Source organism: Nuphar pumila, chromosome 3 (genome assembly GCF_984573655.1).
Source record: "Nuphar pumila chromosome 3, dmNupPumi1.hap1.1, whole genome shotgun sequence".
Taxonomy (NCBI): Eukaryota; Viridiplantae; Streptophyta; class Magnoliopsida; order Nymphaeales; family Nymphaeaceae; genus Nuphar; species Nuphar pumila.
Window position 1 is genome coordinate 27,498,751 of NC_143251.1, and position 26,806 is coordinate 27,525,556.

Consider the following 26,806-nt stretch of genomic DNA (forward strand, 5'->3'; position numbering starts at 1 on the left):
TGTATGATTGTACTTATTAGATAGTTTCATTCACATCTTGGTTGCCTAAAAATAAAAAAAAAGAAATAATAACTGTGGTATTCTTTCTTGTCATTGTATGGAATTGTAGATTATATATAGTTATATAGTTATATACTTATATGAAAATTTTATTTGTCTGATTTGGTTGAAAAATTTATTTGACTTGGTTTTATGCTCATTCACTTGCTGTGAAATCATATTTAGGAACTAGCTTGGTGAGCCTATTCTTTTCCACTCTTGTACATAAAGCTTTTAATTCTAACTGGATCAACTCTTTCTTTCAACTTAACTGGTATCATGTTTGATTTTTGTGGGCCTTTTGTATGTCGAGACTTGTCAGAGTTTTCTGAATATTTTCTAGTGTAAACTGATGGTGAAGTTGAATGGTTCGATTGGAAGTGAAAGTGACTTATTGATCCTCTACTACACTTGTGTTATTAGTTTTTAATTTCTGGTTTGTTCTTATTTGGTATGCAAAAAATAATGTTTGTCATCAAAGAGGATTTACCTGCAATTACAAATTTTTATTTTTTTGTTTGGATGTGTAAGTGCTGCTGTTACTTTTTCTTTAATGAGCTTTATGGAAAGCTCATATTGCCTTCTGAAATGTTTTATCCTAGTCACAATAGCCTGCTTTTTGTGGTCAGTGCCAGAACATGAAAGACGTGCATGGTCTTTTCTGGTTGAATGTAGTCTTTTGTTCTTAGTGTTTGAAGACATGAGGACACTGTTTAATACTTTGGAATAACTTTGTTAGTTCATGTATAATGCTGAGGGGTCCAATGGGTCAGATGTCAACTGTAGTAAGTAGATCTAGGGTTGTTACACTGAGTTATTGTATTGGAACTCATGCCAAATCTCCTGATCCAGGTGATTCCAGTTGCCAAATGATAGTGAGCAGCCCAATTTGGTTATTGGATTGTTTGTGATGTCTTTGGCATGAGTTTCTGATTTTTGTCTTAGAAGATATAAGGTTGGGCAACGGCTGGCCCAGCCTATAAAATGGATGGGCGGTCAAAGCACTGGCCTGGGCCCAGCCCAAATAGATGGGGCTCAAACCCCTGTCCCAGACAGGCAATCCACATGTACCACATTTTTTGTAAGGCAAGGGTAATTGGTTTTCTCTAGCGGCAGTTTGAAAAATCTTCCAAATCATTCTAACCCTGCTACGTCTGCCCACTACATAGCAGAACAGGCCTGACTCCCATGAGCAGGTATGCTAGGGCTGGGAGGGGGTCCAAATTGTTAAAAATAAATGTACATATATATAGATTTATATATATATATATAGTTATATAGAATGTAATTAAGTTGTAACTAGGATTAGAGATTTTTATTCTTTTAGTTGGTATTGAACTAGTCAACATGCTGGCTAGTCAATACAATAGAGTCGTTGGGATCCCAACAACTCTCTGAGTCTTCTCTTTTGTGTATAAATATGGGGCATAGTCCCCATTCCATGTATTGCTTCAAGTATATGCTACAATCAATAAAATCATTATTTTTAAATCTCTTGTTCTTGAACCCATTTAATGGGTATTTGTGAGTGAACCCTTTTGTAGTTCTTTGAGTCTTCATTGTGGTATTTTGGTGGAACTCTTTTGAGTGTTCATTGTTGGTGACTTAGCTAATACCTTTGAAGGAACTCATTTACTTACATGGTGTTAGAGCTTGGTGATCAAGCTGAATCTTTTTTGGTACATTGAGAAGCATGCCACTCCAAATTTTAAAGTGTTGAAGCTCTTTTACAATCCTTATTCGAGTGCTAGTAAGGTTGTAATCGTATTTCAAGATATTGATTGGTGGTGCTTGCTTGGTGAATGAGTGCTCGTGCTCTTGATTGGTAGTGCTTACTTGATGGTGGAGTGTTCGAAGTATCTACCTTTTTTTCTTTTTCTTCTTCTCTCTTGTCTTTCTCTTTGCTTTTACCCTTATAAAAATGGATGACAATGAAATTGTCACTATAAAACCCATCAAGCTCAATGATTCTAACTATGTAACTTGGGCTTCAATTATGAAGCATCTCATATGGGGAAAATGGTTGTGGGGATTAATGGATGTGACCAATTCGGAACCCCAACTAATCCTCACTAAAGTTGAAGGTGAGAAAGAGGTACCTCTTACGGAGGTTGAGAAAAATAAGGCAATTACCATTTGTGCAAAAAAAGTAGGAGTGGAGAATGAAGCATTGCCATGATTATGTCTTGACTCATTAGTAGCGTTGACATTAAGAAGTGTTCAAGTCTTGCCAAATTGGAACATGCAAACAATTTATAGGATTATCTTAAGAGAATGTATTCTCTTAAAGTTATTGCACATGTGTGCAACTTGCAAGACAAGATACACAATATGACTCAAGGAGACAAAAGCATTAGAGAATACTTTAATGCCTTATCCGAACTACGTGAAGAATTGGCTCTTCTTGACTCAAAGTGGTATTGTTTGGAAGATATTGAACTCCACCAAAATCAAATAAACATGAAACAATTTTATTAATTCATTAATGGTTTGAGATCAGATTTTGAATCTACCAAATCCACTCTTCTTTATCAAGGGAAAGTTTCTTCAATAGAAGACACTATTGAAAAATTAAGTATAGAAGAAAATAGGCTTAAAAAGCAAATATCTAAGAGTGACGATGACTTTGTCATAGCCGTATCTTAATTGGGAAGTTATGTTCGCACCTACCGGCCACCACACTATAGAAGGCCAAGTGATGAAAGGCAAGGCAATGAGTTCGAAAGAAAGAAAGTTATTTGTTATTATTGTCGTGAGCCAGGACATGTGAAAATATATAGCCCTAAATTAAAAAAACCTTATAAGAAGAAAGTTGTTGTTGGACCTCCACAAGAGTCAAGTGATGGAAAAATTGTACAAGATTTGTCTATTCGAAACATGTCCTTGACAGAGTTAGTGGATGCTCTTCAACCTCTACTCAAAGGAGAATCCTCATCCACTGGAGCCGCGGTCTCTTCATTCGGCTTCTCCGATCCCGGTAAATATCTTTGGCTTCTTGACTCATGTGCATCTTTTCATGTGACACCAAATGGTGATACATTTTTCCTGAACGTCGCAATTCAAGTGGATCAAATGTTTTTATTGCTGATGGAACATCTCTTGAGATAAAAGGAATAGGAAACTTTGAAAACATTTCAAAAGGATTTTATATTTCAAAAATATATATTCCTAAACTAAATTTAAATCTTTTATTAGTTTCTCAATTATTTGACTATGGGTATTAGTGGTTGTCGAGTGCAGGATTACGAGTCAGAAAAGCTGATTGGGAAGGCCATAGAGAATGAGGCTTATACTACATGGATTTTTTGGAAATACCCAAGAATACCTTTCGTTGCAATGTTCAGAAATTAGATTTGGATCTATGACATAAAAGACATGGGTATCCTAGCATAGCCAAGATTCAATATTTTCCAAAAATGAAAATTTTTGTAATTCAGAAAACTTTACATGTGAAAACTCCATTCTTGGCAAAATGAAGAGATTACCATTTCAAGAAAGAACTTTTGTTTTTTCCCGACCTCTTGAGTTAATACATTCGGATGTATGTGCTCCAACACCCTTTACATCAAAGGGTGGTTTTATGTATTTTGTAATTTTTGTGGATGATTTTATGAGATATACTTAGATTTATTTTCTCAAACAAAAGTTTGAAGTTTTCTCACATTTTCAAATATTTTACAAATTGGTCAAGAACCAATTTAAGAATGATATTTTCATCTTTCACACTGATTCAGGAGAAGAGTTTTTATCGAAAGAATTTAAAGACTATCTAGATTTATATGGTATTACACACCAAAAATCTTGTCCTTTACTCCTCAACAAATGGTTTGGCTGAAAGAAAGCATAGTCATATTATCGAGACAACAAGAGCCTTGCTTATCACAAATCAAGTTCCTAAAGATTTTTGGGCTGAAGCTACATTAACGACCATTTTTCTTATTAATCGAATGCCATCTTCTTCCTTGAAAAACATATCTCCTATTGAAAAACTTTTTAAACAAGTCCCAGGTTACTCTAGATTAAGAATCTTTTGAAGTAAATGTTTTGTTTTCACCGATAAAAATGACAAACTCTCTCTTCCATGCTATTCCTTGTGTCGTTTTAGGATATGCAAGTAATAAAAAATGATATAAATGCTTTGATTTTAAAAATAAAAGACTGTGTTTCAAGGAATGTATCCTTTTTGAAAAAGGAAAGTTTTTTTTTTAAAATTGAGAAAACTAAGGAAATAAATGAATATTCTTTTTTGATGGATTTAATTATCAAAATTAATGATTGTGATATTGAGCAAGAACCGGATGTAAGAGAAGAAGATTCTCATGACATAAGTGAACAACAATCTCATGGAGATCAAAGTTGTATCCGATATTTCAAACAAGGTAGTTTTGAACATCCATGTACTCTTAAAAAGTATATCAATGGTGAAAACCATGTCGAAACACAAATTAGAAGGTCATCTAGAGTATATAAACCCCCTAGAAAATTTGTGTTCTATGAGTCCTTTTCAGCTTATAGAACCCTCAAACTATGTTGAACCCAAAATACATCCTGACCGGCTAGAAGCTATGAAGGTAGAATTGGATGCTTTAGAAAAGGTAAATACTTAGACTATTCAAGATATTCTCTTAGGAAAAAAACACGTAGGTTGTCGATGGGTATATAAGATAAAAATCAAGAGTGATGAAACTCTTGAAAGATAAAAAGCTAGGTTAATTGTCAAGAGATACTCTCAAGAGTATGAAATAGATTATGAGAAAATTTTTGCTCTAGTTGTTAGGATGACCACAGTTAGAACTGTAGTAGCTCTTGCCTCTGTAAAGAAATGACCCATATATCAAATGGATGTTAAGAATGCGTTTCTAAATGAAAAATTAGTTGAAGGATATATGGATGCACTGCCTGGTATAATTGTTCCTAATGGAAAAGCTCTTCGGTTACATAAGGCCCTCTATGGCCTTAAACAAGCTCAAAAGACTTGGTACGACAAGTTTAGTCAAGTTATACTTAATGTTGGATTTCAATCTTGTCTAACCGACATAACTTCGTTTGTTAAGAGTTCTGATTCTGGTATTATTCTTCTTCTCCTCTACGTGGACGCCATGATCATCACTGAAAGTGATAAGCAGGTAGTTGAATATATTAGAAGGCTTCTTAAAACTCATTTTGAAATGACTGATTTGGGATTTCTGAAATTTTTTTCTTGGTATAGAAGTTGCTTTTTCTTCTGAAGGATATTTACTGATTCAATCTAAATTTGCTTCATATATTATTGTCAGGTCAAGTATTTTAAGTGATAAGAAGGTTGACACTCCTGAAGTTGTCAATGTCAAAATGAAGATTGATGTCGGGGAACCACTAAAAAACTAAATACCTTACATACAACTTATCGGGGCACTGTCATATCTCTCAATTACGAGGCTTGACATTGTGCCTGCAGTTTACACCGTGAGTCAGTTTAAATATACTCTCACCACTGTCCATATGGGAACTAGTATCAATTTTGAAAACAATTGTAGAAGATAACCCGAGACCTAGAGAGAGAAGAGATAGAGGGAGAGAGACGGCTGCACAAAAAACTCAGAACTTCATCTCGATATTAGGGCCTCTCTCTATGTTAAATAGAGAGAGGCTTAAGAAGCATAATTACAATAAAGCCCCAATTATAAAAACAAAAATACAAATGGCATCTTACTATAAAATAACTTTACTTAAAACCACCTATTCTCAACACTCCCCCTCAAGCTGGAGCATAGATATCAATTATGCTCAGCTTGTCACAACATTTTGAAAAATTTGGTCTAGCAAGAGGTTTTGTGAACATATCTGCAACTTGATCTTCCGACTTTAGATATTTGGTAGTGATATGACCCGCTTGAACCATATCCCTTACATAGTGGCAATCAACCTCAATGTGCTTTGTTCTCTCATGAAATACAGGATTGTTTGCTATATATGTTGCAACTTTGTTATTGCACATCATGGTCATGGGAGAGGAAACCTTCACGTGAAGATCAAGAAGAACAGTACGAACCCACATCAATTCAGCAGCTGGCCATAGCCCGATATTCTGATTCTGCACTCGACCTAGAAACCACATTTTGCTTCTTACTTCTCCAAGAGATCAAGTTGTCTCCCAGGAACACACAAAATCCTGTGGTAGATTTTCTATCTACTACAGACCCTGCATAGTCAGCATCAGAATAGGCCACTATATCCAGAGTTCCACCTTTCTTGAACAATAACCCCTTTCCAGGAGAAGATTTTAGATATCTGAGAATCATAATAGCTGCATTCCAGTGTACCTCAGTTGGTTTGTCCATAAACTGACTGACTTTACTTACTGCTAAAGCAATATCCGACCTGGTCACAGTTACATACAATAGTTTCCCAACTAGGGAGCGATAGCTTTTGCTATCAACCAGTTTTGACCCTTCTTCAAACAACTGAACTTTATGGTCCATAGGTATATTTGCTGGTTTAGCTCCCAACATTCCTGTTTCCTTTAATAAGTCAAGAACATACTTCCGTTGAGACAAAACCATCCCTTCACGGCTCCTGGCAACTTCTATACCCAGAAAATACCTGAGTGAACCAATGTCTTTTGTAACAAAGTGTTTTTGAAGATGATCCTTTGTGGCTTCAATAGCTTTCACATCATCACCTGTAAGAATGATGTCATCCACATATACCACCATAACAACTATGCCAGAGCTAGTTTTCTTTATGAATAGTGTATGATCTGCTGTTGACCTATTAAAGCCAAAACATGACATCACTTCAAACAACTTCTGAAACCATGCACGAGGACTTTGTTTCAAGCCATAAATTGCCTTTTTCAATCTACACACCTTCTGACACTCCCCCTCAACCTCAAATCCTGGAGGTTGTTGCATGTAAGCAGTCTCAGATAAGTCCCCATATAAAAATGCATTTTTCACATCTAATTGGTACAGGCTCCACCCATGCTGAACAACTACTGAGAGAACAAGACGAATGGTACCCATCCGTGCAACAGGAGAAAAAGTTTCAAAGAAATCAATACCATATGTCTGAGTATACCCTTTGGCTACTAATCTGGCCTTGTACCGTTCAATTGAACCATCAGATTTGTACTTTATCGTATATACCCATTTACATCCAACAATGTCAGCATCTGCTGGGGAATCAACTAGATCCCAAGTATGCTGAGATATTAAGGCATCAATTTCTTCTTGCATAGCCAGCTTCCAGCGAGTATCAAGCTCTGCCTGCTGATAGTTCAGAGGAATAATTTCAGCAGATAAAGTTGAAATAAAAGATTTCATCTGATTGCCAATTTTGTCTTCGGAGACAAAATGAGATATGGGATATAAGGTACATTGTCTTGTCCTCTTTCGTAGAGCAATCAACCTGTTATCATCATCATGAAGATCATTATTGTCAGTAGAACTTACCTCAGGGGAATAAGAAGATGGAGGCACTTGCGGAGGTGGATCTCTACGCACATATACCAATGGAGGATTATGAAATCTGGAAGAGGATGAAGTGTGGTTCTGGAATAAGGGCACGGATTCCAAGGGAAAAGGAGGTGTAGGTAATGAACAAGACTCAGCTGGATCAACCTACAGCGTGGAACCGGTATTAGAGTAATATGGAGTGGATTCCAAGAAAGATACATCCGCACTAACATACTCTCGGCGAGAAGTAGGATCATAACATCGATATCCCTTTTGATTTTTGGGATAACCTATAAATATGCATTTTGTAGCTTGAGCAGCTAATTTATCACGGTCAGGGCCAAGTTTGTGTACAAAACAAACACATCCAAACACTTTGGGCGAGAGGGAGAAGAGAGGGTTTTTGGGTTTTAGGATATGAATTGGAATTTGATCACCCACAGAAGAGGAGGGCATGCGGTTGATCAGATAGCAAGCAGTTGTAATTGCATCTCCCCAGTATGCTGCAGGAACATTTGATTGAATCATAATGGTCCTGGCAACATCAAGTAGGTGACGATGTTTTCGCTCAGCCACCCCATTTTGTTGAGATGAATAAGCACAGAAAGTTTGGGGTTGGATGCCATTATCTTGGTAAAATTGTAACAGACCTTTTGATTTAAACTCGAGAGCATTGTCAGTGCGAACAATCTTGACAGTAGATTCAAACTGAGTTTTTATTTCAAGAATTAAAGATTTGATAATATTTGGAACATCAGATCGTTCCTTTATTAAAAACACCCATGATAACTTAGAGAAATCATCAACAATAACTAAATAGTATCGACACTGAGTCCTAGTAGGAATCTTACTAGGACCCCATACATCTGCATGAAGAAGTTCAAAGACTTTATTACTAGACTGACTCTGACTCGAAGGAAATGAACTTCGATGATGCTTGCCCAACTGACATGCTTCACACTGAAATGATGTGGTGGAGGGAATCTGAGGAAAGACCGAACGAAGCTTTGACAATGAAGGATGGCCAAGACGACGATGCCACTGAACAGGACTAAATGAATGTTCCACTGCAGCATGAACAATACCCATTGGATGATGTAAGTAGTAGATTCCATTTTCTTCATAGCCTCCACCAATCTTCTTCCCCGTCAGCAAATCCTGAAAATGACAACCCATTGTATCAAATATTACTCTACAGTGTTGTTCTTTTACAAGGCAACTAACAAAAAGTAAACTTTGAGAAAATTTTGGAGCATGAAGAGCATTTTTCAACTGTAATGAGGAGGATATAAAAATATTTCCCTGACCAACAACCGGGGAGGTACTCCCATCGGCTAATGAGACTCCAAGCTGAGCCTTAATATCCTTTAGATCTGAAAAAGCAAGGGAATTGCCACATAAATGTCTGGATGCACCAGAATCAATAATCCACTTACGGTCAGTCGGATGAAGAAGATTCCCGGTTGAATAGGCAACACCAGCAACAGGAGAGGTAGAACTCAAAGGACGAAGAGCTATCAGCTCATCATATTCAGCACGACTGAGAGTTATACTACTGTCACTTGAAGAGATATTTTCTTGTGCCTTTGTTACCTCGAGAGTAGTAGTATTAGCTTTAGGAGCATATGACTTTAATGAAGAGGAGGTTGGTCGGCCATGCTTATCCCAGCAACGATCTTCTAAATGTCCAGATTTTCCACAGAATGTACATTGAAGCTTTCCTCTGCCTCCCACACCTCGTCCACGACCTTGTCCTCTGATGTTCTGAAGATTTCCACGTCCATAACCAGATGAGACAACTAATGCAGATGACTGAGTCACAGGCTGAGAATGTGGAAGAGATATCGCAAGTCTGCTTAGACGGTTATATGCCTCAGCAAGTGTAGGTACTGAAATGAAATGGGGATCTTCGAAACACGAGCTTTGATTAACAAGAGCAAGTGTCAAGAATGACACTAAAACATAACCCTTAAAAAGGGTATAACTGGAAACAAAATAAAAATAAAAATGTATTCTTTATTGATATGAAAAACCAATTGCTTAAGAAGCATTGGAGTGAAATACAAGAGGGGCTGCACCCCTTTATATACACAGCTGAAAGAGGACTCAATAGAGCTGTTGGGCACAGTCCAACAGCTCTATTTAGAGTTGTTGGAATGTGTCAGTCCAACAACTCTATTGCTAGTCAAGTCTGGACAGGACTTGACTAGCAACAGTCATTCTAGTTCAAACTGAACTAGATGACATAAAGACAAAAAATAAAAATAAAGGAAAAAAAATACAAAAAAGAAAGAAATTAAAAATGTATTTATATATATATAATAATATAATATTATTATATATACATATATGTACAATTTTACATTTTAACACTCCCCCTCAAACTTACGGTACAATGAGCGAAAGTTTGTGTAAGAGAAAGTGAAATCGGGGAGCAGCGAGAGGCTTTGTAAAGAGGTCTGCTAACTGATATTCTGAAGTGACATATGGCAGATCAATTATCCCGTGTAGATATTCCTCTCTGACGTAGTGACAATCCATTTCGATGTGTTTGGTGCGTTCGTGGAATGTTCTGTTACTGGCAATGTAGATCGCACTTTTGTTGTCACAACACATTTGTGAAGCCTTTGTTGCTTCAACTCCCATGTCAGCAAGCAGTCGTCGGAGCCAAACTACTTCCATGGTCGTGGTTGCCATGGCTCTGTATTCAGCTTCGGTGGATGAGAGAGATACCTTCTGCTGCTTTTTACACCTCCACGAGATTAATGATTCCCCTAAAAAGACACAAAAGCCAGTGGTTGAGTGTCTATTATTGGGATCACCTCCCCAATCAGCATCAGTATATGCAATTAAATCAAGAGAAGAGGAGGAAGATAAGAAAAGTCCTCGTGAAAGAGAGGACTTGATGTATCTGATAATACACATGACTGCTCCCATATGAACAGAAGTAGGAGCATGTTGAAATTGACTTGCTGTATGAACAACATGTGCTATATCTGGTCTGGTAATGGATAGATAGGAAAGTGCCCCGACAAGCTGTCTGTAAGGAGTAGGGTCTGCAAGAAGTTCTCCATCATCAATCTTCATTTTAACATTAACAACTTCTGGAGTGTCAACTTTCTTATCATCAGTAATACCAGACCTGAAAACAATATCAAAAGCAAATTTAGTCTGAGATAATAAATATCCTCTAGGAGAATAAGCAACTTCAATGCCTAAAAAATATCTCAACAAGCCCAAATCAGTCATTTCAAAATGAGATTTAAGAAGTGTTTTGATTGTTTCAACTCCCTGTTTATCGCTTTTGGTGATGATCATATCATCCACATAGAGAAGAAGCACAATGATCCCTGCATCAGAATTCTTAATAAACAAAGCAGTGTCAGTTAAACAGAATTGAAAACCAATATCAATCATAACACGACTAAACCTATCATACCAAGCTTTTGGTGCTTGTTTAAGTCCATAAAGAGCTTTTTCTAAGCGAAGGACTTTACCCTTAGGAATACTTAGACCAGGAGGGGGTTCCATATATACTTCTTCAACTAGCTTTCCATTTAAAAAAGCATTTTTGACATCCATTTGAAAAATAGACCATTTTTTGATAGAAGCTAAGGCAATTAAGGTTCGGACAGTAGTCATACGAGCCACCGGAGCAAAGGTTTCTTCATAATCAATCCCATATTCTTGGGCATAACCTTTGGCTACTAAACGGGCTTTATATCTTTCAAGAGTACCATCACTCTTGGTTTTAATTTTATAAACCCATCGACATCCTATAGTTTTCTTCCCTGGAGGAAGATCTTGAATATTCCATGTAGAAGCCTTTTCAAGTGCATCTAATTCAACTTTCATGGCTTCTATCCATTTGATATCATTTTTTGCTTGAAAATATGTGGATGGTTCTTCATATGAGTGAATTAATGCAATAACTGCCCTATATGTGGGTGAGAAAGACTCGTATGATACAAACTTTTCTGGAGGCCTCGAGATTCAGGATGATTGTCTAGTTGGAATGTTAGAATATTTCTCAAGTGCACATGGAGTATTAGACTCTTGTCGCCTGGAATATTGAATACTAGTATCTCTATGAACTTCTTCATTTTCAACATTAAGATCAATAATTCTTGGATCATCATCAAAGTTACAATCAAGGTCATATTCATCAGATGTTGATGTTAGATCTAGCAAAAAGGAGTACTCAGTGACGTCTTTTAATTTTCTAAAATCAAAGAAGCTCTCCTTTTCAAGAAAGGAAACATTTCTAGACACATATAGTTTATTATTTTTGAAGTCAAAACATCTATAACCTTTCTGGTTTTCAGCATATCCTAAAAAGGCACAGGGAATCGCACGAGGGGAAAGTTTATCATTTTTGTCAGTAAATATGAAACATTTGCACCCAAATATTCTTAATCTAGAGTAGTATGGAGAAATGTTCATAAGTTTTTCAATGGGAGTGATATTTTGTAACGAAGAAGATAGCATCCTATTAATGAGATAGGTGACAGTTAAGGCAGCTTCTGCCCAAAAGTCTTTAGGGACTTGATTTGCTATTAATAAAGTTCTAGTGGTTTCTATAATATGGCGATGTTTTCGTTCTGCCAGTCCATTTTGTTGAGGTGTATAAGGACAAGATCTTTGATGTGTGATGCCATGCAATTTAAGATAATTTTGAAAATCTGTGGATAAAAACTCTCCCCCTGAATCTGTGCGAAAAATAGTAATATCATTTTGAAATTTGTTTTTAACCATATTATGAAAAGTTTGAAAGTATGAAAATACTTCATACTTATGTTTGAGAAAGTACATCCACGTATGTCGGGAGAAATCATCGACAAAAATAACATAGTAAACAAATCCTCCTTTAGAAATTACTGGTGCAGGACCCCAAACATCCGAGTGTATTAATTCAAGTGGTCTTGAAGAGAAAAAGGTTCTGTTCTGAAATGGTAATCTTTTCATTTTGCCGAGAATACAATCTTTACAATCAAATGATTCAGAGTTACAAAATTTCCCTAGATTTGGAAAATGTTGGATTTTGGCTATATGTGGGTGACCAAGTCTCTTATGCCACAGTTCCAACTCTATTTTTTGAATATTATAACAAAAAGCTTTCTTCGGCATTTCCAAAAAATCCATGTAATAGAGTCCTCCTTCTCTATGGCCTTCCCCAATCAGCTTGCCTGACTGGCGATCCTGTACCCAACAACCATGAGAAGAAAAAGAAATATTACACCCATAATCAGAAATTTGAGATACAGATAAAAGATTTAAATTTAATTTGGGAACATGTCTAATTTCTGGAATAAAAAAATTTTTTGTTTTATAAATTTTTTCAAAATCTCCTATTCCTTCTATTTCAAGAGAAGTCCCATCAGCAGTAAAGACCTTTGACACACTTGTTTTATTTTTAACACATTTGGATAGACTTTGATTATTTGGGGTCATATGAAAAGATGCACCAGAGTCAAGAAGCCAAGAAATTTTTACCTAAATCAGAAAAAGATGAGGCTGCTGCGCCGGTTGAAGCTTCAGATGAGGAAGAGGCACCTTTGATGAGAGGCTGAAGGATCTCCATTAGTTGGGCCAGGGAAACTGGTGCATCCTGATCTTTAGGCTCTGATCCAGCAATTGCAGCTCTTTTTTCTCTCAGCTCCTTAAGTTTGGGACATTGTGGCCTGTAGTGTCCCGGTTCATGACAGTGATGACAAATAACTTTCTTCTTATCATAGTCACCATTTTGTCGGTTAAAGTGAGGAGGCCTATATGATCGAACATGATTCCCTGGTCTAGACACGGCTAAAACGGAATCATCTTCAATTTTTAAAGAACCTTTCCCGAGACGATTTTCTTCCATTGTTAACTCTTCAATAGTTTCAACAATAGAAGGAATTTTTCCCCGGTGAAGTAGGGCCGATTTAGTGGTTTCAAATTCCGGCCTTAATCCAGTGATAAACTGGTAAAAATGTTCAACATCGAGTTGTTTCTGACGAAGCTCGATGTCTTCGGCACAATGCCACTTTGGTTCTAAAAGGGAAAGTTCTTCCCAAAGTTCGGACAACCCATTGTAATATTCACGAATAGTTTTGTCTCCTTGTGTCATCATTCGAACTTTTTCTTGGAGGTTGCACACGTGTGCAATATCTTTAAGGGAATACATATTCTTAAGGTATTCCCATGCCTTATCGGCATGATCAAATTTGGCAAGACTTGAGCATTTTTTAATGTCAACGCTATTGATAAGCCATGACATTATCTTCGCATGAGATATTCTCCATTCTTTCCATTTCTTCTCGTATGAGGCAATAGCCTTGATTTTCTCTTCTTCCGATAGAGGGACGTCTTTATCTCCCTCCTTTTTAGTAAGAGATAGCTTAGGTTCCGAATCGGAACCATCCACAATCCCCCATAAGCCTTTTCCCCATATATGGTGCTTCATGATTGAAGCCCATGTTACATAGTTCGTATCGCTTAGTTTCATAGGCATGATGGTGACTTTATCATTGTCATCCATCGATTACAAGGAGAGAAAGAATAGGGATAGAAGAGAAACAAGAAGGAAAATGAGAAAGAAAGAAAAAAAAAACAATACAACAAGATGTGAAATCTTCTCCAATGAAGTGATAAAACACTTCTCTTTAAGTGGCGAACACTTTTGCAAACGGGCACGGAAACCGAGGCAGCTTTTCCTCAAGATTTAGTACTTCCGCGGCTCTGATACCATGAAATGAAATGGGGATCTTCGAAACACGAGCTTTGATTAACAAGTGCAAGTGTCAAGAATGTCACTAAAGCATAACCCTTAAAAAGGGTATAACTGGAAACAAAATAAAAATAAAAATGTATTCTTTATTGATATGAAAAACCAATTGCTTAAGAAGCATTGGAGTGAAATACAAGAGGGGCTGCACCCCTTTATATACACAGCTGAAAGAGGACTCAATAGAGCTGTTGGGCACAGTCCAACAGCTCTATTTAGAGCTGTTGGAATGTGTCAGTCCAACAGCTCTATTGCTAGTCAAGTCTGGACAGGACTTGACTAGCAACAGTCATTCTAGTTCAAACTGAACTAGATGACATAAAGACAAAAAATAAAAATAAAGGAAAAAAATTACAAAAAAGAAAGAAATTAAAAATGTATTTATATATATATATATATATATAATATAATATTATTATATATACATATATGTACAATTTTACATTTTAACAGGTACATCCGAACCAGTCAACATTTGGACTTTTGCAACAGAAAATTCTGAAGATAAACCTGTAAGAAACCTAGCAACCATAGTTTGTTCTTGATGATCTTTTTGTTTTGAACAACAGAGAGGTCTGTGAGCATTAAGTCTTTCAAAAGCAGCTTTTACTGAGGCATAGTACTGGGCCAAGGTTTGATCTTCCTGCTGTAAATTGTATATTTCCTGTTCAACTTGTAGGATACGACTCACATTAGTCTCTTGTGAGTATGTATCTCGAAGATTATCCCACATCTGCTTGGCTGTATTATAATAAATTAAACCATCTGCAATATGGGGTTCGACACTATTCATAATCCATGACATAACTATGTCATTATCTTCATCCCAGGTAACATATTTTCCCACCTTTTCAGTGGGTTCATCTTCCAACAAGATATGTTTTCGACGATGTCCAGATACCGACATCATAAATGTTCAGGACCACCTGGCATAGTTAGTTTCATTTAGCCTTACAGACGAGCCATACGAAAATGGATTGGCAAATGCCTTATATTCTCCAATATGCTCCAATTTTGAATCACATTTCGAAGTTTCAGCCATACTTCTGGTTTAAAAAAAACCGAACAGTCTCCAAGCTAAAACAGGAAAACCCGTGTGGTACACTCACACACCAACTGATATTCCAAGCAGCAGTTGTTCACTTACGAACAAAAAAATTCCACGACAGTAGTGAGCAGCAGCCCACAAACAGAAAAATAATTCAGCACGTCAGTGAATCACAACTAACATGACTTCTGCATATGCAGCAAATTTTTTTTTTCATAACAGGGGCAGCTCCCCAGACATATACAGTTCGACAATGAGTCATGCAACTTTTTTTTTTCTCACGAGCAGCCCACTACGTGTTGGATGCTGAAAAAAAAAAATAGCAGAAAGTCACGACCTGAAATCACAGCATGTCCACAGCAACGATATCCAGATTATACCAACATCAATCAACCTCCCCACAACAACGATATCCGGAGTAGATTGTACCAACAACAATCAAACTCCCACAGCAACGATATCCAGATAAACAAAACAGGGCCCCAACCATATATAAAATTACCGACAGCAATCACACTCCCAACAACAACGATATCAATATCGCACACGACATGTTCAGTGTAAACTATACCAACAGCAATCAAACTCCCAACAGGTAGTCACGAGACTTACGGCAGGAGATACCACCGAGGCAGTAGGTATTCACGAAACAATAAAAACAAAGAGCTGCGAACCCACAACAAGCATCCACGACTAGTAGCATGACCAGATCTGTCATCAGATCAAAAAAAAAAATTTTCATCGCTGACCTGATTAGGTATTGATTTCTTTTTACTCATGGGATAGGAGTTTGATCACGATCAAGATGGCCTTCACTATCGACCGAGCCTTGATCACACTCGATCACGTCGAGCTTTGATCACGCTCGATAAAAAAAAATCCCACGTCACAGTCGATCACGCTCCCACGATCGGTTGAGCATCGATCACGTTCCCACGTCACAGTCGATCACGCTCCCACTATCGGCTGTGGCTCTGATACCATGTAGAAGATAACCCGAGACCTAGAGAGAGAAGAGATAGAGGGAGAGAGAGATAAAGAGAGAGAGAGAGACGGCTGCACAAAAAACTCAGAACTTCATCTCGATATTAGGGCCTCTCTCTATGTTAAATAGAGAGAGGCTTAAGAAGCATAATTACAATAAAGCCCCAATTATAAAAACAAAAATACAAATGGCATCTTACTATAAAATAACTTTACTTAAAACCACCTATTCTCAACAACAATAATTTTAAACAATAATTTTAAACTAAGAACTGTGCACCAAATAATAATTTTAAAATCAGTTCTTGCACTCGTTGCAAAATAGCAAGTCGGATCGTCTCCTCACGGAACAAAACTTAGGCAATACAATTCACTGAAACTTTACTTTATTAATATCTCAAAAGAGAAAAATAATTACACTATTCTTTAATTACAATGCTAACTAAAATAGAAAGAACAAAACAATAAAAATAACTATTCTAAACTAAGCCCAAGGACTCTCGAAAAAAATCCAAGGAGCTTTAAAAAAATATTTGATCACCTGAGCCCACCCTCCTCCTTGTTTTGATGCAAGTCTAGAAGACTTGTAAAATAACACAATAAACAAACCATACTATCCTATTCTAAATAGTTAAATAAAATGGATAAATAACACAAAAAAATTAATTAATCTAACTAAATACAGCAAGTAACTGGAATACACAGACAATAACAAATGAAATTAATTATCTAAGCTAAGCAATAAACTACGATTATCATCTAAAAACAAATCTATCGATTATTCTAATTAAAAACTAAACTATTCTATTTATCGGCTAATAAAGAATAATCTAAACTATCGAAATTAACTTTAATGCCAATGAATGATGAAAAATGTAAAATAACTAATCTAACAAGAAGGCAATGTATGAATAATCAAAGAAACTAACTAACTAATCTAAACTAATCAAGAAACAACTAATTGAAAAATACAAATTTCAAGAATTAAAACTATTATGCTAATTGAATAGCAAGAATAACTGAACTAATAATTAATTAATCTAACAACTAACTAAACATTGAAAGAATTTAAATCTAACTTAATAACATATCTGGATTGAGTAATATCTACTCTAAAATATCAATCGATGAATTAAAATAAAGAAATCGACAACTCATTATTTATAAAACTAATCTAGGCAAGATTGAAATCAAAATCTGAACTAACTAACGTAAATAACTAAATCTAAAGCTGAACTAAGGAATTAAAACTAACATTATCTACAGTTAATCATGATTAATCTAAGAAATTAAATTAATGATTAACTATGCATGATTAAAAGAAAAAAAAAACTATCAAATAAAAGAATTGAATACGGTTAATCTGATTTAACTAGACTATCTAAATGAACTAACTGATCTGATTTATTTTCTAATGTAATTCAATAAACTTAATGCTAATCTAATTAATATCAAAACAGAATTTAATGTGAGATAATAACACTAAATAGAAATAATAATTAATGATTGCTAAATGGGTTTAAGATGCAATTTATCTAACTATGCGAAACTAATTAATAAATAAAACAGTTAAATATCTAAATAATTACAGGAAATAAAATTTTGGATTTTAAAATAACAGAAATAAACTAACTATTAAAGGACAGAAAATTAATCTATTCTAATTGGCTGAAATAAAAACTAACCTAACAACTAATTTATTCTAATCTATTGACAAAAAATAATTATGCATAAATAATAAATAACGACAAAGAGAAGCAATAAAAACTAATTAATTACTATGCTGAGACATGAATAAATAAAAACGTGAATTAGTATAAGCTAACTAATTAACGAGAATAAACAAATACGGTTTAACTACTCGGCTGGAATAAAAAGAATAACTATCTATTATATCGATTATCTAATTTAACTAGAATAATAATGCATAAATGACAAATAAAGAAATAACAACTAATTATTTTTTCTGGAAAGTAAATAAAACAAGAATTATAGGAATTAAAATAATCTATTTAACAAAAATAACAAAAGAAAAACTAGATCTAACGACTTGATACTAAAAAGAAATAAAATGACTTCAAAAACCCTAATCGGCTAACATTAAAATTTCTAATTAATTAAATCTAACCTAATTACCAAAAATAAAAACTAATTTATATTAACTAATCTGATCTAGACCTAAACTAAATTGGAAATAACGTAATAATAAAAAAATTAATCTAACTACATGCAACGATTTTGAAGGAAAAAGAACAATATGCATGAAAATCAAGAAAATCGATAAAACTATATTAATGCCTAATTCTATTTTATGGAAAAGCGTGAATATAAAACACGAAAAGACTTGATCAGATCTAAAACTAAACTAAAACTAATCTAAGAAACGAAAATATAAAAATAAATTAAATAACTAGTTGATACAGACAGGATTTACAAATCTAATTCTAGTCGACGAGCCTATTCGCTAGGTTTTTGACCCGAACGATTCAAGACTCGACTAAAACACCACCAATAAAACTATATCAGACCTTAGAATATTCTACATGACACATAACATAAAATATCAAAAACCCAAACCTAAACTCAAGGGACCAAGACTCGATTTAAAAAAAAACATAAAAATAAAAACTAAAAAGTAGAGAGGGGATAGAAGGCGCACCTCGAGGGCTGCACAACGAGTTTGGGGGTAGAAAAGAGCAGACTTTTACCTCAGATCTCACGCCATATACGTCCTTTTGTTGCTGGGATTGCGTTTTTACTGTAGCATATTGGAAACCGAATCGTCGAAGGGGGAGAATCGGTGGAGGAAGAAAAGAGATTGGTCGGTTGCAGGGGGAGAGTTTCTCGGCCGTCGATCATGAAGGTAGATGGTGGTTCGTACCAAATCCAAGTTTGAAGCTTCTAGCTTTGGGTACCTATAACAAATATGAAAACCAAACGATGAAAAAGAAAAGGAAAACAGGGTGGAAAGGAGAAGAAAAATAAGCATAAAGAAGAGAGGTAGAAAAATAGAAGGAGAAAGAGAGGAAGAAGAAAAGGGTAAAGGAGATATGGAGGTTGGCATGAAACCCTAGGCAAAAGACGCCTAACCTATGTTGGACGTCCCCTATTTAAAGAGAAATTTACAAAAAATTCCAAAACAAGGCTTAAATAAAGTTATTTCTAAAAACTACTTAAAACTTTCTAAAATTTCTAAAACACACCCTATGCGCCACATGTGGAGGATATTTTCAAAATTTCTACTTTTGGATCTATTGAGCTGGGTTCAAATGGAGTTTGGATCAGATCTAAGGTCCATTATGCACGATTTTGGATCGGGTCTGGATCCAATTCACATCGGTACATATCCGATTATCTTGAAAAAGCTTTAATTTTCTTGTTTTAACTTGGATTCTGATGAAATTCGAACCAAAGCTCCTTCGTACCTAAAACATCATAAACACAAGTACTTAAGCTATAAAAACACATATAAATGCATGAATTTATAATAAAATCATATGCATTTCATGCATTATCAGGAGCAATTTTGCTATTATTAGATATATCAAAACCTCTATTTTTCGATAACTTTTTTTATCTGCTTCTTGTTCCTTAGATTTACTTGCTTATACTAATACTGATTGAAAAGGTGATCTAAATAAACAACACTAAACCATTGGGTTTTGTGTGTTTTTAAGTGACTCGTTGATTTCATGGAAGTGCAAGAAGCAACAGAAAACTTTCCTCTCTTCAACTGAAGCAGAATATCGAGCCATGACTACAACCACTATGGAGGTGGTCTGGCTAAGGAAATTGTTGGCTGACATGGGAGTTCAGAGCAAAGGAGCATCACAACTGTGTTGTGACAATGAAAGTTTCATTTATATTGCCAACAATCGGACCTTTCACGAATGAACCAAACACATTGAGATGAACTGTCACTGTGTACGAGAGAAATTTCTACACAACACTATCAATCTTCCCTACGTTACTTTCGAATATCAATTGGTAGACTTATTCACTAAACCTCTCGCTACCGTTAGATTTCACTTTCTCTTAGACACTTTCGGTTATCCAACCGTAAGTTTGAGAGAGTTAAAAATAAATGTACACACACATATATAGTTATATAGAATATAATTAAGTAGTAACTAGGATTAGAGATTTTTATTTTTTTACTTGGTATTGAACTAGTCAACATGTTGACTAGTCAATACAATAGAGTCGTTGGGATCCCAATAGAGCCGTTGGGACTCCAACTCTCTATGAGTCTTCTCCTTTGTGTATAGAGCCGTTGGGATCCCAACGACTCTCTATGAGTCTTCTCCTTTGTGTATAAATATGGGGCATAGCCCCCACCCCATGTATTGCTTAAGTATGTGCTACAATCAATAAAATCATTATTTTTTTCTCTTGTTCTTGAACCCATTTAGTGGGTATTTGTTAGTGAACCCTTTTGTGGTTCTTTGAGTGTTCATTGTGGTATTTTAGTGGAACTCTTTTGAGTGTCCATTGTTGATGACTTAGTGAATACCTTTGAAGGAACTCATTTACTTACACAAATATCACCCAAGACCGGCTCCGACAGGATGTGCAATGTGTTGCCTGGCCGAATGGCCTCATAAGGACTAACAAAGTTATGTCTGGTCTTTTATACACTAACAACTTTTAGTGGAACTCTTTTGAGTGTCCATTGTTGATGACTTAGTGAATACCTTTGAAGGAACTCATTTACTTACACAAATATCACCCAAGACCGGCTCCGACAGGATGTGCAACGTGTGGCCTGGCCGAATGGCCTCATAAGGACTAACAAAGTTATGTCTGGTCTTTTATACACTAACAACTTTTTTTGATATTTGCAGGAGAAAGTGACCAAGCAAGCTCTCCTTGAGTTGGCTTTGAGTGAACAACTCAAAGAGAGACACGAGATGGAGAGAAAGCTGCAGAAATTAGCGAAAACAATGGACTATTTGGAAAGAGCAAAAAGGGAAGAGGAGGCACTATTGATTGAGGAAGCATATAAACAGCGTTTAAAAGATGATGAGATCTTCTTTGAACGCCAGCAGAGGGTTGCTTCAAAATCCTTGGCTGGAATTTGGATTCATTTGTTTATATATCTAATGCTTGTGGTCACCTATTTACCATTGCAATATCATTTCTTACTTGTGGAATTTATTCACATTGATAGCAAGCTATTGAGCAGAGCAGACAGCAGCATGAGGGAGACCTTCAAGAGAAAAGTAGATTATCCAGAATGATGGAAAGCAAGGTACTTTATTGGAAACTGCATTTGATAATTTTAGTACATGTGAGCAGCATGACATCTTTAAAGCCATTTTCTAATTGTCATCTTTGAACTGGGGAAACATGGATATTTCTGGGTAATAGCATTTTTTCATATGCTATTGAGGTATTAGGGTCTTTTTCACGCCCAACTTTGGTGTTGACTAGACTCTATGCACTCTTTTTTCTCAGTGCATGATGAGAAGAATAACATCCGTCTTTAAAAATAACTAAAAAGTATCTTCAATTTTCATTCTTCATCCTGTGACAGTATGACATGTCTGTCTATGTGGTTTCAACTCTATGTCACATGGGTGCGGGGATTCGGCACTTCCAAAAAACCCAGGTGCGGGGGTGCGGCAGGGGCAAAAATGTAATATATATATATATATATATATATATATATATATATATATAAAGGGGGTTCCGGGGTTCCCCCTGGCGCGGGTCCCGCTGCACGGTCAGCGGGCAGGGGCCCAGGGGGGGGGGCGCCTCTGGCGGGGGGTTATAGGGGGGCAGCGCCCCCCCCCCCAAGATTTTTTTTAAAATTCCGCAGCCCATTTCATAGGGCAAAATTTAAAAAAAAAATCCAAAAAATGAACCGAAATGTCCCTGGGTGCGGTCAACGCACCCAGGGTCGGGTTGACCACACCCGGTGTTGCACCCGCACCCGCGTCGACGCGGGTGCGGCACCCTGCTAACCGAATCCCTGTTACGTAGTTTCAACTGTTTATTTGATTGCTTCATTTGCTAGTTGGCCTGTTTTCAATTGATAGTTTGTGACGTTATTGCAGAAAAATTTTGAACAAGTGCTCATTGTGCATCGAAGAGATGAATTTGAGAGGTTGAAGAGAGAGAGGGATGAACAAATTGCTATGATCTTAGCTGAACGGAGGCAGGAAAGGTTGAGACAAAGGAAGATCATATTTTACAGGCGAGAAGAAGCAGCAAAACTCACCAGGCTAAAGGAAGAGGAGGAAGCCCGGAAACGTGAAGGTAGTTTTTTTTTCCTTGGAAATTTGTATCTTGAAACTATATCCTTAGCCAAATTGTCATTGCTTTATGGCTTATATATTTATGCTCCTTATGGATTGGGAGTTCCCTTAGGTTTTGCATAGTGAGTCATTTTATCTTCTAAGCACTAATATCTTGGAATTTGTGCAATAAGCAAGCCCACAATCCATAGGTTAATAATTGAGCCTTGGACCATTTTACAGCAATGTCATTCCTTGTATGAGCTTTGGTCAAGCACACAGCTTATAGAGATCTGGATCATAACTTAGACAAGCCAGTTGTATTTGATTATTCCAGTTGTCCAAGTCATCCTGACTTTCTGCCTAGCCATATGCTAGTTTGAGTTTTGAATCAGTTCATGTCATCTTCAACTATTGGTGGCTCCAAAACCTACAATGGCCATCTCAAAGTTCAATAACATGACAAAAGGCCCTTGTGTATTAGTGTCTGTTTCCTTCTCCCTTTTGTCTCGTCAGGAACCAGCGGTCCATTTTATATGTTTTTTGTTGATCGTCTTCAATATCATTTTCACAGGAAACACCATTACCTGTTCATCACTGTCTACCTCATTCATTGGGGACCCAATTATACTGATGAGATTTTTGAAGGGCTGACATGAAGCCCAGATTTTATACCGATCTGCCTACAGTCTCTTGGTTTTTTCTTCTCTCCTGTTCTCATTTAGTGCATGTTAGTTCCTTCTGATTCTTCTTGTCCATCATTCCTCGTATTTTGCTAAGGTTGATCACATATGCTGGTACCTGCAAAATACAGATTTTGTAAAGTCATGACTGGTCCACTGACCGCTTCTAATTCATGTTCTTTGCATAGTAGTGACAATCTTGCTGCTAGGCTGTAATAAACCTGCGAGTTTTTTTCTCTTTTCTAGAAGCTTTCAGATGACTAAAGAAAATCCAGTTGCTGAAGTAAATTCTAAAATTGTGACTGTTTCATGTGCCATGTCAAGAGGCTACAAGAGTTATCTTAAATATGGTACATTATAGACACGCACGTGAATGTGCACACCACACACACAGTAGACAATGTTGTGACTTTTTTCCAACAATGTCACAGTTGAGCAATCATTTCTTTGTGCTCTTCTGTTTTTATGCTGAATGAATATACGATCAATCAAGTATAGCCTGATTGATCCAATGTCATGATCAATTCTTTGTCCTGAATAGGGTTTCAAATAGTTTCTGGATCCGACACACTTTAGTGGTGATAGAGGCTGGCTTTTGCACTGTTTCACTGGCGCTTTTCCAGTGAACTGAAAATACGCGTCTGCAAAGAATTGAGTAGTTTAACCCTTAATGTACACTTTGGTGTCTCTAAAATTGACGTGGTCAATTGTATATACTTGGTAGACCTGTATAGCTAGCGGTTGCCTTCTCCACCCGTCATCCATTATGCTTGATAAATTGATGCATTATGTTCTCAGAGGCGGAAAGAAAGCAACGTGAAGAATCCGAACGTCGAGCAAAACTGGACGAGATTGCTGAGAAACAAAGGCAACGAGAGAAGGAGCTTGAGGAAAAAGAGAGGTTGCGAAAGGTGGCTCTACTTGGAAGATCGATGGACGAGCCTAGGCATCCCAGGCCACCAGAGCCAAATGCAGTGAAACCAGCAGAGACTGCTGCTGCACCTGCTAGCTCAACTCCTGGCAAATACGTCCCCAGGTTCCGGCTGCAGAAGCAAGCTGCTGGTGCTGGTGCTGGTGCTGGTGCAACGCCACCACCTGAACCAGACAGGTGGGGCCGCTCAGATGATAGGACAAGTCTTATGGATGACCGGAGGTCATCATTCTCCAGCTCGCGGTCTTCAACTTCATGGTCCTCATCCAGGCGATACCAGAGCTGACAACTGTTTTATTATAACTGGTCAGCTTGGAAGTACTGACTTAAAAGTTTTGTATGAGTGGAGGATACTGATCGGCTGCCTGGATTTTTTATTTTGGTCATGTGGCCCTTGTTTTGTTGAGAGAACAGATGAATATGTATGCACTGATAGCTTGTTGGATGAACTTATTCTTTGGTTTTTCTTCAAGATAAGCATTTATTTGATATTTTTTCTTTTTTGTATTTGGTTTTGACCAGATAGTTCCCATTTTGGATAACAAGTTTCTACTGTTTTAGAATCACAGTTTACCTTGATTCTGTTTTTTTTTTTTTGAGAGAGAGTGGTTTATTGTGCTTAGGTATCCTCTTCCTAGATGAATGGTTGTGGTGCATTTAGGCAATGGAGTGGGAATAATTATCAGATATTCAAAAAAGCTGCTTAGCTTCTAGTTATTACATTCAACTGCCAGTGTGTATTAAGTTGTTTCAGGTACGGTCTTAAGGTATGAAAAATTCATTTTTGCCCTCTGTTGATGATAAAACTAAGATCCTATGTTTGTTTGTTAAAGCAACGATGATAAGCAATTTTATACACTGTTTGACTTGACAATCTGACGCAACAGTGGTCGATTAAGTGACTTTAAGACCAAGGGTGATTTTTGAAACAGAAATGAAAAAGAAAGATACCAATTGAATGTAATAACCAGAATGTTTGCGAAGTAAATTGGGTGATCAATTGGGTGGCTTTCGGTAGTTTACTATATTTTTTTTTTTGGAAAATTTTCACGAACACAATTAAATTTAGGGCAATAATAAAAAAACACACCTAGTTTTCTATATCGTTAAAAAGCACACTTTAGAAACTTTTTTTCATGGTCAATCAAGGAAATCCATTGTTCATTTCCGTCTAAGTTGCCACTAAATGTATATTAAAATCACCAAAACTTAGTCGTGTTTTCAAAACTCTGCGCTTTTAAGATAAATTTCAGAAAAAAATATTAGTTCAAGGGTAAATCAGTAACTTTATCCTATTAACTCAACTTGGGTTAATGACAAACCAAGTTAAATTGACAAAAATGTGTTTTTGATTAACTGAGCATAAATTTAAGTGTTTTTTTTAGCAATATTAAAAACTCAAGTATGTTTTTTATTATGGCCAAAAGTTTAAGTGTGTTTTTGAAACTTTTCTTTTTTTTAATAAAGGGGTCTTCCAAATGTTTGACCATGAGAAAGGCAATTGTATTGTTCTCGCGAGTGTGATAATAACACCTCGGAGGTCACCTCTTTTTAAGTGATCGGGCCTTTTGATGGTTAAGGTTAGGTTTCCCACCCAAAGGGCATGGACTGAACCACTTGTTGAGCCTAACTTTGACTTTTTTTATAGCCCCCCCCGAAAAAAAAAAGTGAATCAAAACTTGGACATAGGCTTAATGGATCGGCTTGGCTCAAGTAAGACTCACCAGTGCAGTTCCACAATGGCTTGATCCTGTCGAGATAAGGGTCCGGGGACTTGGCAGAGCTGTTTGGTCCTTTTAGAAGTGTGCTTAGTCATGAACCTTTGACTTGGGGCAATGTCCGAGTCAGCGACTCATGTTGGCCAGTCAAGACTAGGTGTGTCAAAGGGCTGGGTATTACTGAATCCCAACCCATATTGGATTTGATAGAGTCCGATTACTATATGAAGCTAGGTATGGTTTATGAAATTTCAAACCAGACCTTGTTCCGACCCGAGTCACAATTAAGATCTATAACTTTTTAACAAAGTTGACATCTCGTTACTTTGGCCCCTACCATATAACCTTTGAGTTATCTCTCTCCTTCATCTCTTTCATTTCCTTCTTCTATCGATTTCCCGTACAGGAGTTGCAAAAATCGCAGTGTCCCTTGGATCGATCCTTTGAGTTTGCTGGAGCTAGATCGATGTCCAATAGATGCAGTTTCGTAGTCTGATCCCTTGATCAAAAATTTCAATCGTGAAAACCTTTGCAGTTCATCTGAATTGTATCTTCTACCATTGGATTTCAACGAATTACAGATATTTGCAGTTCAGTTGTTGAATTCTCATTGTCGAACGGCTAAATCGCTTCAGGTAAATCATTAGATCTAAATCCAGCTCTCGATTGCCTAATTGCGTATTTCAGATGAGTGTATTATCTCCGATCTCTTCTTTGTTTCGTTGATACTGTTATAATTGGTGTTCGCTTCAGTTCAGAACTGTATTAACGTCAATATGAGATTTGCACATCTAAATTCATGGAGCATGCACATGGATTTCAGTGTTTCGTGCATTACGTCACGAGCTAAGTATCCTTGCTTCTGACGCCTAGCTAAACGACTTAAGCTCGCTGTTATTGTGAATGAACATCTGAGTTAAGTGCATACTCAATGTTACGTTGTGCTATATTATAAAACAGAACAT

General features: G+C 36.5%; 1 protein-coding gene across 1 annotated transcript in view; it reads left to right on the top strand.

Moving 5' to 3' along the window:
• The window catches only part of LOC149842402 (eukaryotic translation initiation factor 3 subunit A-like), a 36,678-nt gene extending 12,053 nt beyond the window's left edge, over positions 1–24,625 (top strand). Inside the window, exons 11-14 of the mRNA XM_089999135.1 lie at positions 21,115–21,321; positions 21,441–21,521; positions 22,330–22,531; positions 23,991–24,625. Coding sequence (XP_089855261.1) covers positions 21,115–21,321; positions 21,441–21,521; positions 22,330–22,531; positions 23,991–24,409 — 909 coding nt within the window. The 3' untranslated portion in view covers positions 24,410–24,625. The remainder of the gene's footprint in view (positions 1–21,114; positions 21,322–21,440; positions 21,522–22,329; positions 22,532–23,990) is intronic.
• Positions 24,626–26,806: the final 2,181 nt, after the last annotated feature.